Here is a 14080-nt window from a genome sequence, read left to right on the forward strand (position 1 = left end):
CACTATGTCTCTCTTTGTCAAATAAATAAATAAATTCTTAAAAAAAAACACACACAATGAATTGAAGGAAGAATTTAAAAGGAAGGAAGATAGTTAAAAGTCCTTACCTGCCCAACAGCAACTGTATAGCTCTGGTATCATCTTTTGTGTCATGTTTCCAAAATGTATTCTCAGTTGGAGGGAGGAGGTGATCTTCTATGTGGTCTTTAAACTGGTTCCTAGACAAGGCTTTGATTCTGTGGTGTGGAAAAGTACTTTCTGAGTGGCTAACATACAGGAAAAATCTAAATCAGAATTAACTGAGCTAAGAGATAGTACATGGAGATGGTTCAACATGGAACACTTAAGATCCTTCCGACTTAACTACCTTAAATATATATAAAACCTCACAATTTACGAAGCCCTTTTCTACCTTAGTCTCTAATTTCATTTCTGTAAGAGAGAGAGGAGAGAATATCCCCATTATCCATATAAGCATGCCAGTTCACAGGGAGCAAAGAATTTAGCCAGTGCCAGTACATCTAGATTTTGAGTATCTAAACTCCAGTTTAGGCTTCCTTTCCACCACATTAAGAATTATTTGCTGAAAATTAAAAAAAAAAAAAAATAAATAAATAAATAAATAAATAAAGGAAGGATACTTGTCAGCAAAAAAAAAAAAAAAATTATTTGCTGAATAAATCTATAACTTAACAAAAAATATACATTAGCAACAATTAAGAAATGAACTGTTAGGAATCATGTTTATCCTGTAACTTACTGTGTTGAGGCTTTAAGAAAATCTTCCTTCATAGGAGGATGAACTTCATCCAACAACATGCTAGTATCTGGGCTTGATTTCATTGTAGAAATCACCATGGCATTACGCAGTTTATTGCCTTGTTCTAACAGAGCTGAAGAAGGCAAAAGCAGAACATGGAAAATCTAAAATCCAACAGCAATACTTGCAATATTCAGCACTTTTTCTTCTATGACAGGACTTAACATAGTATATTGTAATGACTTACCTGTCTGCTTTTCCCACTAGCTTGAGAATTTCTTGAGGACCCTCACTTTACAATAAATGTTTACTGAGCTTCTATGATGGGACTGTTTTATTTTTTTTTTTTATTTTTTTTTATTTTTTTCGAATCCCATTTTCTTTTTTTTTTTTTAATTTTTTTTATTGTTATGTTAATCCCCATACATTACATCATTAGTTTTAGATATAGTGTTCCATGATTCATTGTTTGTGCATAACACCCAGTGCTCCATGCAGAACGCGCCCTCCTCAACACCCATCACCAGGCCAACCCATCCTCCCAACCCCCTCCCCTCTAGAACCCTCAGTCTGCCTCTCAGAGTCCATTGTCCCTCATGGTTCCTCTCCCCCTCCGATTTCCCCCCCTTCATTCTTCCCCTCCTGCTACATTCTTCTTCTTCTTTTTTTCTTTCTTAACATATATTGCATTATTTGTTTCAGAGGTACAGATCTGAGATTCAACAGTCTTGCACAATTCACAGCGCTTACCAGAACACATACCCTCCCCAGTGTCCATCACCCAGTCACCCCATCCCTCCCACCCCACCCCCCACTCCAGCAACCCTCAGTTTGTTTCCTGAGATTAAGAATTCCTCATATCAGTGAGGTCATATGATATATGTCTTTCTCTGTTTGACTTATTTCGCTCAGCATAATACCCTCCAGTTCCATCCACGTCGTTGCAAATGGCAAGATCTTATTCCTTTTGATGGCTGCATAATATTCCATTGTATATATATACCACATCTTCTTTATCCATTCATCTGTTGATGGACATCTTGGCTCTTTCCACAGTTTGGCTATTGTGGACACTGCTGCTATAAACATTGGGGTGCATGTAGCCTTTCGGGTCCCTACTTTTGTATCTTTGGGGTAAATACCCAGTAGTGCAATTGCTGGATCATATGGTAGCTCTATTTTCAACTTTTTGAGGAACCTCCATACTGTTTTCCAGAGTGGCTGCACCAGCTTGCATTCCCACCATATGATGGGACTGTTTTAAATGTTGGCATTACAGCAGTGAAGTCTATTCTGGAGGGAGGTCAATCTCTCCAGAGTTGTTATGTAATGGGAGTCATTACATGAATGCACTGACTCTTCCAACGGGTTTTTGTACATATTAAAGTTAATAATGTCTACATAATTATTTTTGTATCCAGATACCATACTGAATTCTTTTATTATTTGTAATAGTTAATGTCACTATTATCCAAAAAACACTAACAACTATACCAGCTAAACTGTTAGAAGCTACAGTGATAATCTATTCCAAATTCATACTTTTATGAAAAATGCCAAAAAATTTCCATGACTTATCTAAGATGATACAGCAGGTTAATAGAAAAGTCAGGATGAAGTCTTCAGACTTTCTGATAAGTAAAATTTACCCCATTCCTGAGTAAAAATAACAATAACAGCAATAATAATTTATTGAACTCTTCAACACATGCTGGGCACTACTCTATGTATATTATATATATTCACTCATTTAATCCTCCTAACAATTCTCTGAGATGGATACTACTATTTCCTTCATCTTCCAGATGAAGAAAATTGAGGCACAGAGGATAAGTAACTTGCCCAAGTTATACACACTGTATAACGAGAATGATTTCACAGCCAATAATTTTGTTATTTTTTTTAAAGATTTTAGTTTTTTAAGTAATCTCCACACCCAATGTGGGGCTTAAACTCACAACCCTGAGATCAAGAGTTTCATGCTCCACCAACTGTACCGGCTAATATATGACCCACTTTAGTTCTTGGACATCTTTTTAAAAGCTTAGGGCCACTGGCATTATTCCAAGGAACTGTGGGAAATATTTTTTTTCCTGAGGTTCCAGAGTTGCTTTGGAGGTAACTGAGACTAGACACCAAGTATCCGTCCATTCTCTTAAGAGTTTTATAGCTTCTGAAAAGAAAGAAGATATAGGGGCACCTGGGTGGCTCAGTTGGTTGGGTGGATGTCCAACCCTTTGTTTCTGCTCAGATCATGATCTCAGGGTTGTGGGATGGAGCCCCACCTTGGGCTCTGTGTTGGGCATGAAGACTGCTTTGGATTCTCTCTTTGCTCCCCCAACCCTCAGCCCCCTGCCCTGCATACATATGCACACATGCACTCTCTCTCAAGAAAGAAGAAGGAGGAGGAGAAGGAGGAGAAGATGATGATGATATGGTGGTTAGGCCAAGAAAAAAAAAAGAAGCCAAGAAGATCCATAAACATCTAACATTTGTTAGTACAAGGAGTTCAAAATATAGCTTACAAAGTGGAAAAAAAAAAAAAAGACCCGAAATAATATGTTCAGTGAAAACACAACTAAACTAAAAGAAAATAAAGATCAACCATTCTATCAACCAACTATCCTAAGACAGTTCCCCCCAAGATTCCCAACTCCAGTGTACATATATCTTCTCTCTGATTCAAACACTCATCTAAAGGTACTGCTTTAAAGGGATTTACAGATGTAGTATTACAGTTCCAAATCAGTCAACCTTAAGACAGGGAGATCATTTTGGTTGCCCAAACCTTTTTTTTTTTTTTTTTTTTTAAGATTTTATTTATTTATTCATGAGAGACAGAGAGAGAGAGAGAGAGACAGAGGGAGAAGCAGGCTCCCCGCGGAGCAGGGAGCCCGACGCGGGACTCGATCCCAGCACCCTGGGATCACGACCTGAGCCGAAGGCAGACGCTCAACCGACTGAGCCACCCAGGCGTCCCGGTTGCCCAAACCTTTTAAAAGCAGAGTTTTCTTTGGCTATTTGCAGGTTATGACATCAGAGATTTGAAGCATGAGAAAGATTTAATGTATCATCGCTGTCTTGAAGATTGAGGGGACCACATGGCAAGAGATGCAGTGGCCTCTAGGAAGCTAAGAGTGGCTTGAGCTGATAGTCAGCAAGGAAATGGGACCTCAGTCCTACGACTGCAAGGAACTGAATTCAGTCAACAAGAATGAACTTGGAAATGCATTTTTTCCCCAGAGCTTCCAGATAAGAATTTAGCTTGACCGACATCTGATACCTTAAGCAGAAAATCCAACCATACCTTGTTGGACTTCTAATCCACAGAACTGTGAGCTAATAAATGGATATTGTTTTAACTCATTAAATTTGTGATAATTTGTCATGCAGCAACAGAAAACTAATATACCCATTAATGCTACTACCCAGGAATACTGTTACAGTTTTTTAAAATCTATGCATAAATACACAGGTATTTATATATACATTTCCTCTTTTGCAAAATTTTGTATACTGTTTTGAAATTGGTTTTCACTTAATATACATTAACTTTATTCTATGTAAATAATGGCTGCACAATATTCATTCAGAATTCCTTGTATTTTTTTGAAACGATTTTATTTATTTGACAGAGAGAGAGAGAGCACAAGCAGGGGAAGCAGCAGAGGGAGAGGGAGAAGCAGACTCCCCGATGAGCAGGGAGCCAGGGTCTGGCGATCACAACCCAAGCCGAAGGCAGATGCTTAACTGCCTGAGCCACCCAGGTGCCCATATGTTTTTTTTTCTTTTTAATCTCTTTGAGATTCAGCCAAAAAATGACTATCTTGTTTACTCAATGAGAAAGGGAAAGGAAAACATGGTATTGCTGGCATTGGAAATTTGGCTAAAGATTGCTATGTGACCAGAAACCCTTCTTTTCGTTTCTAGTTGGCCCTTGGCTTTACTCAATATAGTTTAAAGTTCTTCAAATGAGGTGGGCACACTCAAATGTTTTGTGAATAAAGTGGATAATAACGAGCTGTGTTGATCAAACTTCATTTGATTTCAGGGCCATGTAGAAAGACAGTTTTTCTATTGATACCCAAAATGTTTTTGGAGAGATAATAAATATCTTGGTACTTTATAATTTAACCATACCCAACTATTTTCAATTCCTTAAACACAATACTTCCTTTGTGTTCTCAAAGCTCTGGGTATTTAATTCCATCAAAGAATTTATCACTCAGTATTATAATTGTCTATCTCACCCAGTGAACTCTGAGACTAGGGATTGGTTCTTGTTGATTTTTGTATCCTCGGTATCTCACACAGTGCCTAGTATATACCGGACATTTGATAAAATGTTCTTCCACTGTTGCTTATATCAGACATAATTGTACTGTATCTCCTTTAGAGTCAGTTTCCTTTACTAGACTGAATTCCTTAAGGTCAAAGACTGTATCTTATTTATCACTGCAACCCCAATACTAAAAACAATGACTGACCTAAAAGATAGGTCAGTGTTTTGTTTTGACTCACTCAAAAGATACTTCTTGAATTAAATTGGGCTTAAAGTTTTTATCCCTGTTAAATAAAAATTCCTCTGGGAATGGTAATATTTCAAAAGTGACTTAAACAGTGATTTACATCTAAATGGTAATAAGTACTTAAGATACTTTCCAAAAGCAGGTTTTAAAAAGGAAATAAACATTGAGGAAAACAAGTAGGACAAATCTGAGCACAGGTGGTCCATTCATTGGCCTCTAAGTGGTTTGGTTGTTGAAACAGCCATTCTTGGAAAAGCTTTTCTGAAGTCTGAGGCATGGTAACAAAAAAACATCTGATTTCCCCTTCTCAAGGGGAAGCTGGTACTTACACTGTAAGAGCTGTCATGGCATCAGCCTACACTTCAACTCAATAATCATTCCCTGAACACAAAAGAAGGCACCCAGGTGAGTTCAGGACAAATCTTTCCTTTGTTTATTTCCCATATGCCATGGGTACAGCCCCTGCTAAACATAGGGAGATGTACAGCTTCTGGTTTTTGTTCCAACTCCTTGCTATCTATTCCAAACCCAACTCTCAAAAGCAGGATGTGTAGTTCGTGTTTCATAAACACTAGCTGGTTGACCAATTCAGCTCTGTACCCCTTTTCTGGTGTCATGTCAGTCCAATAAAGACCAGGAAGATATTTATATTTATGTATTTGTTAGATCCGTCTCATAATCTCAGCTCTAGACCTACTTACTAGAATGAACCACTTAATCTTAGTCCTCCAGAATCTTGTGGTTGGAAGGGACCTTAAAAGCTCTTATCTGTCCACTTGATGATGCAATACAATCTGTAAAAGTCCCATCAGGATGGTTAGCTAGCTCGAGTTTTCCAGTGATAGAGAATTCACTACCTCTTGAAGCTGTCCTTTCCCATTCTGCACAGGTCTTATTGTTAACTCAGACTGAGTCATAATCTGTCTTGTATCATCTGTAAGCCAACTGATCCTCATAACTCTCATGGAAGAGGTTGCATATTGGCAGCCCATGGGTTGTACTTGTCATATTTTGTTTGGCCTCAACAGTTGGCCAGCAAAGTCTTGATTTAAGGAAAAAAGAAAAAAAAGGCAGGCCTAGGTAAACAATGAACTTACAGCAGGATAAAGCAGAGGACCTTAGAGTCTAAAGACAATAATGAACTGGAGCTAAAGAGCAGCTTCTCCCTTTGAGAGGACAGGAGCTCCCTAATTCTGAGCCTGTGTTTTCATTTTAGAATGGTGATAACAATCCCTACCTCACTTGGTTTTTGTAAGATTCTGTGTATAAGGCACTTGGCATAGTAGCTAGCACATAATGAATGCTCAATAAATGGCAGCTGTTTTTGTGATGCTTAATATCTCTTGGTAGTCCCTTCATAAACCTAGTTACTCTCCTTAGAAGGAACTCATCTTTAGATCTTTACTTTCATGTTACCTTCTTAGTGAGGCTTTCCTTTGCCAACCTATGTAAAACTAACATCCCCTCCTCTTAAGTGCCCTGCTTCGTTTTTTTCCCACTGCCATTATCACCATCTAACACTATATACTTACTTATTTATCCAGTTTATTATTGGTCTTCCCATCTAGGATACAAGATCCATAATGCAGAAATTTGTTTTTTGTTTTTTGTTTTTTTTTTCATTTAAATGGCTGTATCCCTGACACCTAGAAGAATGCCAGACATTTGATAGGTACTAAATAAGTAACTGCTTAATGAGTGAACAAATATCTTTCTCAAAGTCTGGTGCCTACACAAAATATTCAGGTGTGAGTTGCCAAGTGCAGGCAGTACAGTATAATGGAACAATCTGTTCTTGTTAATGTAGCCTAGGGCTGCACTGAAGATTAAAATAAATAGACTATATAAGAGGCTTTTAACTATAGGAAACCAAGGGCTGCTGGAGGGGAGGTGGGTGGGGGCATGGGGTAATTGGGTGATGGGCATTAAGGAGGGCACTTGATGTAATGAGCACTGGATGCTATATGCAACTGATAAATCACTGAACTCTACCTCTGAAACTAATAATACACTATATGTTAATTAACTAAATTTAAATAAAATTAAAAAAAATAAAAAATAAAAAAATAAAATTAATAGAGTGTAATAAGAGTATATTTTCAAAAACAGGGGATTCACAGACATTTCAGCTGAAAAAATATGAATAGAATGTCTTTCTTCATGAAACAAATATCCTTACTAACGTAAATTATGTACCCATATAGTTATTTTAAAGATTTTTCTATTAGTGCTGCAGATACTCTACTTTGGAAATTTGCTAGTGAGGATGGAGACAAATCCCTGTCATGCTCCTGATGTCACAGAGATAAATGGTTGAGCATGACATATAAGGTATCTCGATTGCTTTTATAATACTACCCCTAAAGAATCCTATTTGGGTTTCTTTATTTCAGTTTAAGCCCTTATACAGGTAAACTGACTCCTTTCTATTTCTGCTTGGCTGTAAGTCATATTTAATTCCCAGACTTAAGATTAGCAGTTGCTGTGCACTGAATGTTCCCACTGAGGCCAAGAATCTTCAGAATGTGAAGCAGATTTAGTACTAGCCTCCGCACAATAGTACAGGTAAATCTGCTGATGAGATAAAAACTGTATTTGCCTTAATTTGGGACAAAATAAAGAATAATATTTCTCTATCATAAACACCTCCCCCCCATATTTAGGTTCATTTTAAATGGCTCCTTCCTTAAACCTACAATTGTAAGCACCTAGTAATTATTTAGAAGTAACTTACTGGTTTAATAGAGCTGCCTTTAAATAGTGAGAAATTCTGAACTTTAGTGAGATCACTCACTTTTATTTGGTTATTTATTTCAAACAGAAGTGTTGGTTCTCTTTGAAGACTGGCTAACAAGCAGAGTAATCCCAATAAATACAGCTTAGTCTTGGTTCACAAATACGTACATACCTGAAAGAAGGTCCTTGGTAGGGGGGTTGTTTGAAGAAAGAATGCATGAGTCGCTGTGACTCTTGGCCACTGTCCTAATTTGAGGCTGGAATTCAGAACTGTTAAGAAGGGACATCTGCTTCCGTGGGGCCTTGCCTTTCAGAGTCATAGACTCTAAACTCTGTCCTGAATTAAGATGGTGTTGTAGTCCAAAGAAAGAGCTCTTTATTGTATCTGAGTTTTCCGCAAAGTACAAGTGGTCCTTTCCCCTGTTATAAAATAAAGGAGAATTTTAGCAATATTATATTACCCATTATGGTAACATTTCACTTTGTCAGAGACAGAAAGTGTATCAGTAGTTTATAGCAGTGTAGCTTAGACTTTGTAAATCTGTTTTTCATCTCCCAAATGAGATAAATAATAATGTTTTACCTACAGTTGTATGGTTGTGGCTCAAGTGAGATTATGAAATAAAGAGCTCAGTTGGGGTACCTGGGTGGCTCAGTCAATTAAGTGTCTGATTCTTGGTTTCAGCTCAGGTCATGATCTCAGGTTATGAGATCAAACCCCATGTTGGGCTCTGTGCTCAGCAGGGAGTCTGCTTGAAGATTCTCTCCCTCCGCCCCTCCCCTCACTTGTGCACATGCAAGTGTGTGTGCTCTCTCTCTCAAATAAATCAATCTTGAAAAAAGAAAGAGCGAGCTCAGTGCAGAGCCTGACACAAAGCAAATGCTTTGTAATTATTTAAAATAAAAATCTGGGAGCGCCTGGGTGGCTCAGTTGTTAAGCATCTGCCTTTGGCTCAGGTCATGATCCTGGGGTCCCGGGATCGAGCCCTGCGTCGGGCTCCCTGCTCAGTGGGAAGCCTGCTTCTCCCTCTCCCACTCCCTCTGCTTGCGTTCCCTCTCCCGCTGTGTCTCTCTCTGTCAAATAAATAAATAAAATCTTAAAAATAAATAAATAAATAAAAATCTATTTCTCTTAGTCCATCCTGTTTCATGAAATACTGCCCTTTTCCCTTTTACCCTCATGGGTATCTATCCTGGCATCTGTATATGACTTAGTTATACTTATTTATCTGTACATTGGCCTCCTCACCAGATTGTGAGCAATCCTCAAAGACAAGAATTGTTTCTTATTAATTTCTATGCCCAGTATTTGGTACAGACTTGGTACCTTGGCAGTCCAGTACCAAATGACTCCCCCACACATAATCCTAATCAGCAATGACAGCAATCCCTCTCTATACCAGTGGTTACTTAATATTTATTTGCTGAATGAATGACTACTTTCAGTCTTTCATCCAAACACAAATAAAGAACAGAAATTCTGAGTACAGTGGGAGTTAGCTGACAGACTGTGGTAATTACCTTGGAGTGGTTGATCTACTACTGTTAGCTGCTAACTCTTTTCCATCAATTTTGGTGGTAGGCATCCTATGGGGCCTTGATGGAACCAGAAACTGGGTACTGCTGGGTTCAGTATATTCTCTGAATTCCTGCTCAGATAAAAGCACATTTTCTTTCACATCGGTAGTAGGAAGAGGATTGTAGCTGTCATAAGTTTCTGACAGAGGCTCCAGGGCAAGTGAGACCTGAAAGAGACATACATGTAATATATCAGAAATTTTCTTTTGTATTGACTAATTTTAAGACTCCCTGCTTAATATAAATTAATGGTCCCCATTCCTTGTAGGATCAAGCTCAAATTCCTGCAGAAGCCTCACCTCTCGCTTTGCTCCCCTCCTCTATCCCTCTCTTGTAGATATACCAATTATTTAGGCTTCTCTAAATGTTCCTTATGTTTCATTCCCTTATGCCTTGTATATGCAATTTCCTCCAGTATTACTTTCTCTGTGAAAACTTTTTTTTTAAAGATTTTTATTTGAGAGACACACACACACACACGCACACGAATGGCGGAGGAGGGGCAGAGGGAGAGGGAGAAGCCGACTCCCCACTGAGTAGGGAGCCAGACGTGGGGCTCAGTCCCAGGACCCTGGGATCATGACCCAAGCTGAAGGCAGACGCTTAATCGACTGAGCCACCAGGTGCCCCTGTGAAAACTTCTTTGTGTCCAGGTAGAGATGTCATGGCCATTCCCTTCTTTATGTTTCCACTTATTCTGTATCTATCCATCAATATAATCCCCATTTATTGAACTCTTTACTACAGGTCATAAGGTGTGCTAAGTTCTTCACACAGGGAAGGTCATGTGATGATATAACTCTGTCAGGAAAGTGTATTGTTCTATTTGAAGATTCAAAAAAAAAAAAAAAAAAAGCTTACAGGAGGTATTTGTAACTTTTAGCTTATTCATTACCCTAATGATTAGATTTTTAATTCCTTGAAGGCATGGACTTGTCTTTCTCATTTTTGTATGGACTAATTAGCATAGTATACACTTGGTGTACAAGTCTATTATGCTTAATAATGCCTAATTATTATGTCTGATGAATAAAAGAATAACAACATCTTCTATATCCTTATTGTTCATTATTTAAGAAAAATAAGACCTTAGTTCTATGCTGGAGATGAGGCAGGGTGAAGAAGGAGAAACATTAATATGAAAAGTAATCACTTGAAGCTTCTTTTATCATCTCATTCCTGTGAGTTCAGGTTCTCTATTAAATGGCTCTCCAGTCCTCTGAAAAGCCTAATGGAAGAACAAAGCCTAAAAAAATAGTCTAAAGCAAAACTTTAGGAAAGAAATTGAAGAATATACCACAAAAGAAAAGAATAATGGTGTTGAAAGTTCAATTACAATGACAGAGAAAGCAGAAGGAATTGTTCCAGCAGCCCAACAGTCAAATAATGATGAAGGGCCTAACACAAAGAGGAAAGGTTGCAGTTAGATATTTTAAGATGTCTCTGGAAAGGTCAATGGAATAATTTGTGCAGAGAAACTGCCAAGGTACAGACTCAATAAAATACCCTTGGGTCTTGATGAGAATTTTGTTCTTGAACAGGTAACATAAAGTCCTTTAAATCTATTCACCACCAAGATTTTCTACAAAGACAAATGACAGGAATGCAGTAGGATAAATACTCTGTGTAGTGATCACTATAATAGCATCACAGAAAGTTCTGGCTGCCCAGTGTAAATGTCAGAAAGCATTCCCTTACCATTCATCATTTCCCAAAATACTGTCTCTATATTTTAGAAACAAAGAAGACACTGAGCATAAAGGCATAGGTCTCTGGCCTTAACAATGACCTGCTCTCTGGCTACTGAGTTTTGCTTTTTCTCTAAGCAGATCTGAACCAATCACAAAACAGCTCATAGGCCTATACTACCAGTGGCCCTTAAAGGAAGAAGAAAGTCCAGGTACCTGCCACACCAATCTTACAATCAAAACATGTGCTAGCCTAACTCCTCAAATATTTGTTGATACTAGCTCAGTGCCAGGCTCTGTGCTACCGGCCTGAGGCAAAGGGATGAAGAAAACGTGGAACCTGATCCAGAGGAACTTAAAAAGAATAATTTTAATATAAAATGGTGAGCTCTGAGATAGGGATGTATATTGGGAGGTAAGAGAAATAGGGGTCTGAACTTGGGGAAGAGGTGAGGAAGGAGTGCCAGGGATGGTTTCCAGAAGTGAAACATAAACATCTGGATTTAGAATCTTAAATATGAATGATACAGGTAAGGCTGAGAGAGACTGGGATAAAACATTCCAGACAGAGGGAAGAGCATGAGTCAAGCTTTAGAGGTATAAAATAGAATATTGTTCCCACAATTCCTACAAGTCCAAGGGATTGCCACTTCTAAACCCTCTGCTTCCACATAGTGTACCCAATATACTCCTATATTCATCTCCCAGATCATCATTCTTGTCCACCTCAGTCATGTTCCTCCTCAATCATGGTTCATCCTTGTGCTCACTCCTCTGCCAACCCCTTCATGGAGCCCTGTAGGATTTCTATTTATACAAACTAACTTATCACTTCAACTGAACATCTCTTTCTTAAAATGTCCCAATTTCTCCAAAGTCTTCTCCAATGGAAACTATTTCTTTTACTAGCCAGGATAAAGGAAGTTGACTTATTTCTTTCTGGTGCCTTCCCCAGACCATCATTCTATCACCTAAAGAGTTCACATCTTTTCAGAAGCCCATGCCATCCACAAATACCATAAACTTATTGTAAGATTCTCACATCCATAACAGAGCAACCCTAGGGACATTCATCATTCTTCTCTCAATGACTCAAGGCTCTCTTTAGCACTAAGCTGCTTACAATCACCTACTACAACATCTATCAGTATCAATGATTGCATATTAGTATGCCTATTTTTCAAACTTATGCTGGTCAACACAGCATTTTAAAAAATTTAAAAATTATTTAACAATGCTTTAAAATACCAGATTTTATGTAAAATTTTGGGATTCTGGTTATCTTAAAAAAATCACAAGATCTAACAATGCTGGGTCTCCATTCCAATGTGGCAAAAATTAGCTGAAGTAGACTAGTGGCTTTAGTCAGGGTACATGTTCCAATTTGAAAAGACCCCAGCCATGTCCCAATGAGGCAGAGTGATAACTGTTGTTTATCATCCCACTTGGTTGGTTGGGGCTTTTAAAATTTTTATTTTCTTACAATAAAATGGACATTCTTGTGTTTATACACTTCTATAAATTTTAACCTACGAATAGATGCATGTAACCACCACCATAACCAAGATAGAGAACATTTCCATTACCCCAAAAAACTCCCTGGGACTATCCCTCTGTAGTCACACTCTCTCCTCACCTCTAATCCCTAGCAACAGCTATCTATTCTCAATCATTATAGTTCTGGCTTTTTGAAAATGTCATATAAATGGAAATATATAGTATGTAACCTTTTGAGATGGGCTTCTTTCACTCAGAATAAGGCCTCTCAGACTCATCAATGTGGTGCTTGTATCAGTAGTTCATGCCTTTTTACTGACTTGGTAGTATTCTATTCTTTTTCTTTTTAAATCTGTGGTTTATTTTTTTTTAAATACATTATTTATTTACTTGAGAGACCGAGATAGTAAGAGAGAGCATGAGCAGGAAGGAGGGGGAGAAGCAGACACCCCGCTGAGCAGGGAGCCCAATGCAGGCCTCGATCCCAGGGTCCTGGGATCATGACCTGAGCCAAAGGCAGATGCTTACCTGACTGAGCCACCCAGGCGCCCCTATTCTATTGTTAACATGGCTTGTCACATTGGTTGATTTTCAAAGACTGAGATAGCCTTGCATTCCTGGGATAGACCCCACTTGGACATGGTCTCATTACTCTTTTTATATACTGCTGGAACCAACTTGCTAATATTTTTTTTTGAGGATTTTTAGGTTTATTTTTAGGTCTAGATCTTACACTGTCCTCTATTTTGCTATCAAGGTGGTGCAAGCCTCATAAAATAAGTTAAAAGTATTTTCTCCTCTTCTATTTTCTGGAAGAGATTGTGAAAATTGGTGCTATTTCTTTTTTTAAATGTTTGGAAGAATTCACCAGTGAAATTATCTTAGCTTAGAGATTTCTTTTTTGGAAGGATTTAAACTGCAAACGCAATTTCTTTAATAATTACAGGTCTATTCAGGTTATATATTTTATCTTGAGTGATTTTTGGTAGTTTGTGGTTTTCAAAGAATGGACTGATTTCATCTAAATTGTCAAATTAATGTATATAGAGTTTATACTATTCTGTCTTTGGGTTCTATGGGCTGTGGTCTCTCTTACAGTAGAATCAAGAGGAAAGTGAAATATTTCTTTTGTCCAAGAAAGAGATAACCAGAGCCCCATGATTTGCAAAAGAAATGTCAGAAGGCTTATTTCTTTGTGGAAGAGAATATCCCTAATGGTGAAATAAGGCAAATAAAATGTAACTGTCGTGGGGGGGAAATGTGACTGTCAAAGATAGCATTATGAAACAAAG

General features: G+C 38.0%; 1 protein-coding gene across 5 annotated transcripts in view; it reads right to left on the reverse strand.

Annotated features, from left to right (window-relative positions):
- Window positions 1–14080, reverse strand: part of C2CD3 (C2 domain containing 3 centriole elongation regulator) — a 146852-nt gene that overhangs the window by 115258 nt on the left and 17514 nt on the right. For all 5 annotated transcript variants that reach the window (XM_078058536.1, XM_036119521.1, XM_078058537.1 and 2 more), the window contains 4 exons: window positions 9547–9770; window positions 8198–8445; window positions 761–893; window positions 108–236 (listed from right to left, as the gene is read on the reverse strand). In XM_078058536.1, the coding sequence (XP_077914662.1) occupies window positions 108–236; window positions 761–893; window positions 8198–8445; window positions 9547–9770 (734 nt within the window). The remainder of the gene's footprint in view (window positions 1–107; window positions 237–760; window positions 894–8197; window positions 8446–9546; window positions 9771–14080) is intronic.

This window comes from Halichoerus grypus, chromosome 11 (genome assembly GCF_964656455.1).
Source record: "Halichoerus grypus chromosome 11, mHalGry1.hap1.1, whole genome shotgun sequence".
Lineage (NCBI taxonomy): Eukaryota > Metazoa > Chordata > Mammalia > Carnivora > Phocidae > Halichoerus > Halichoerus grypus.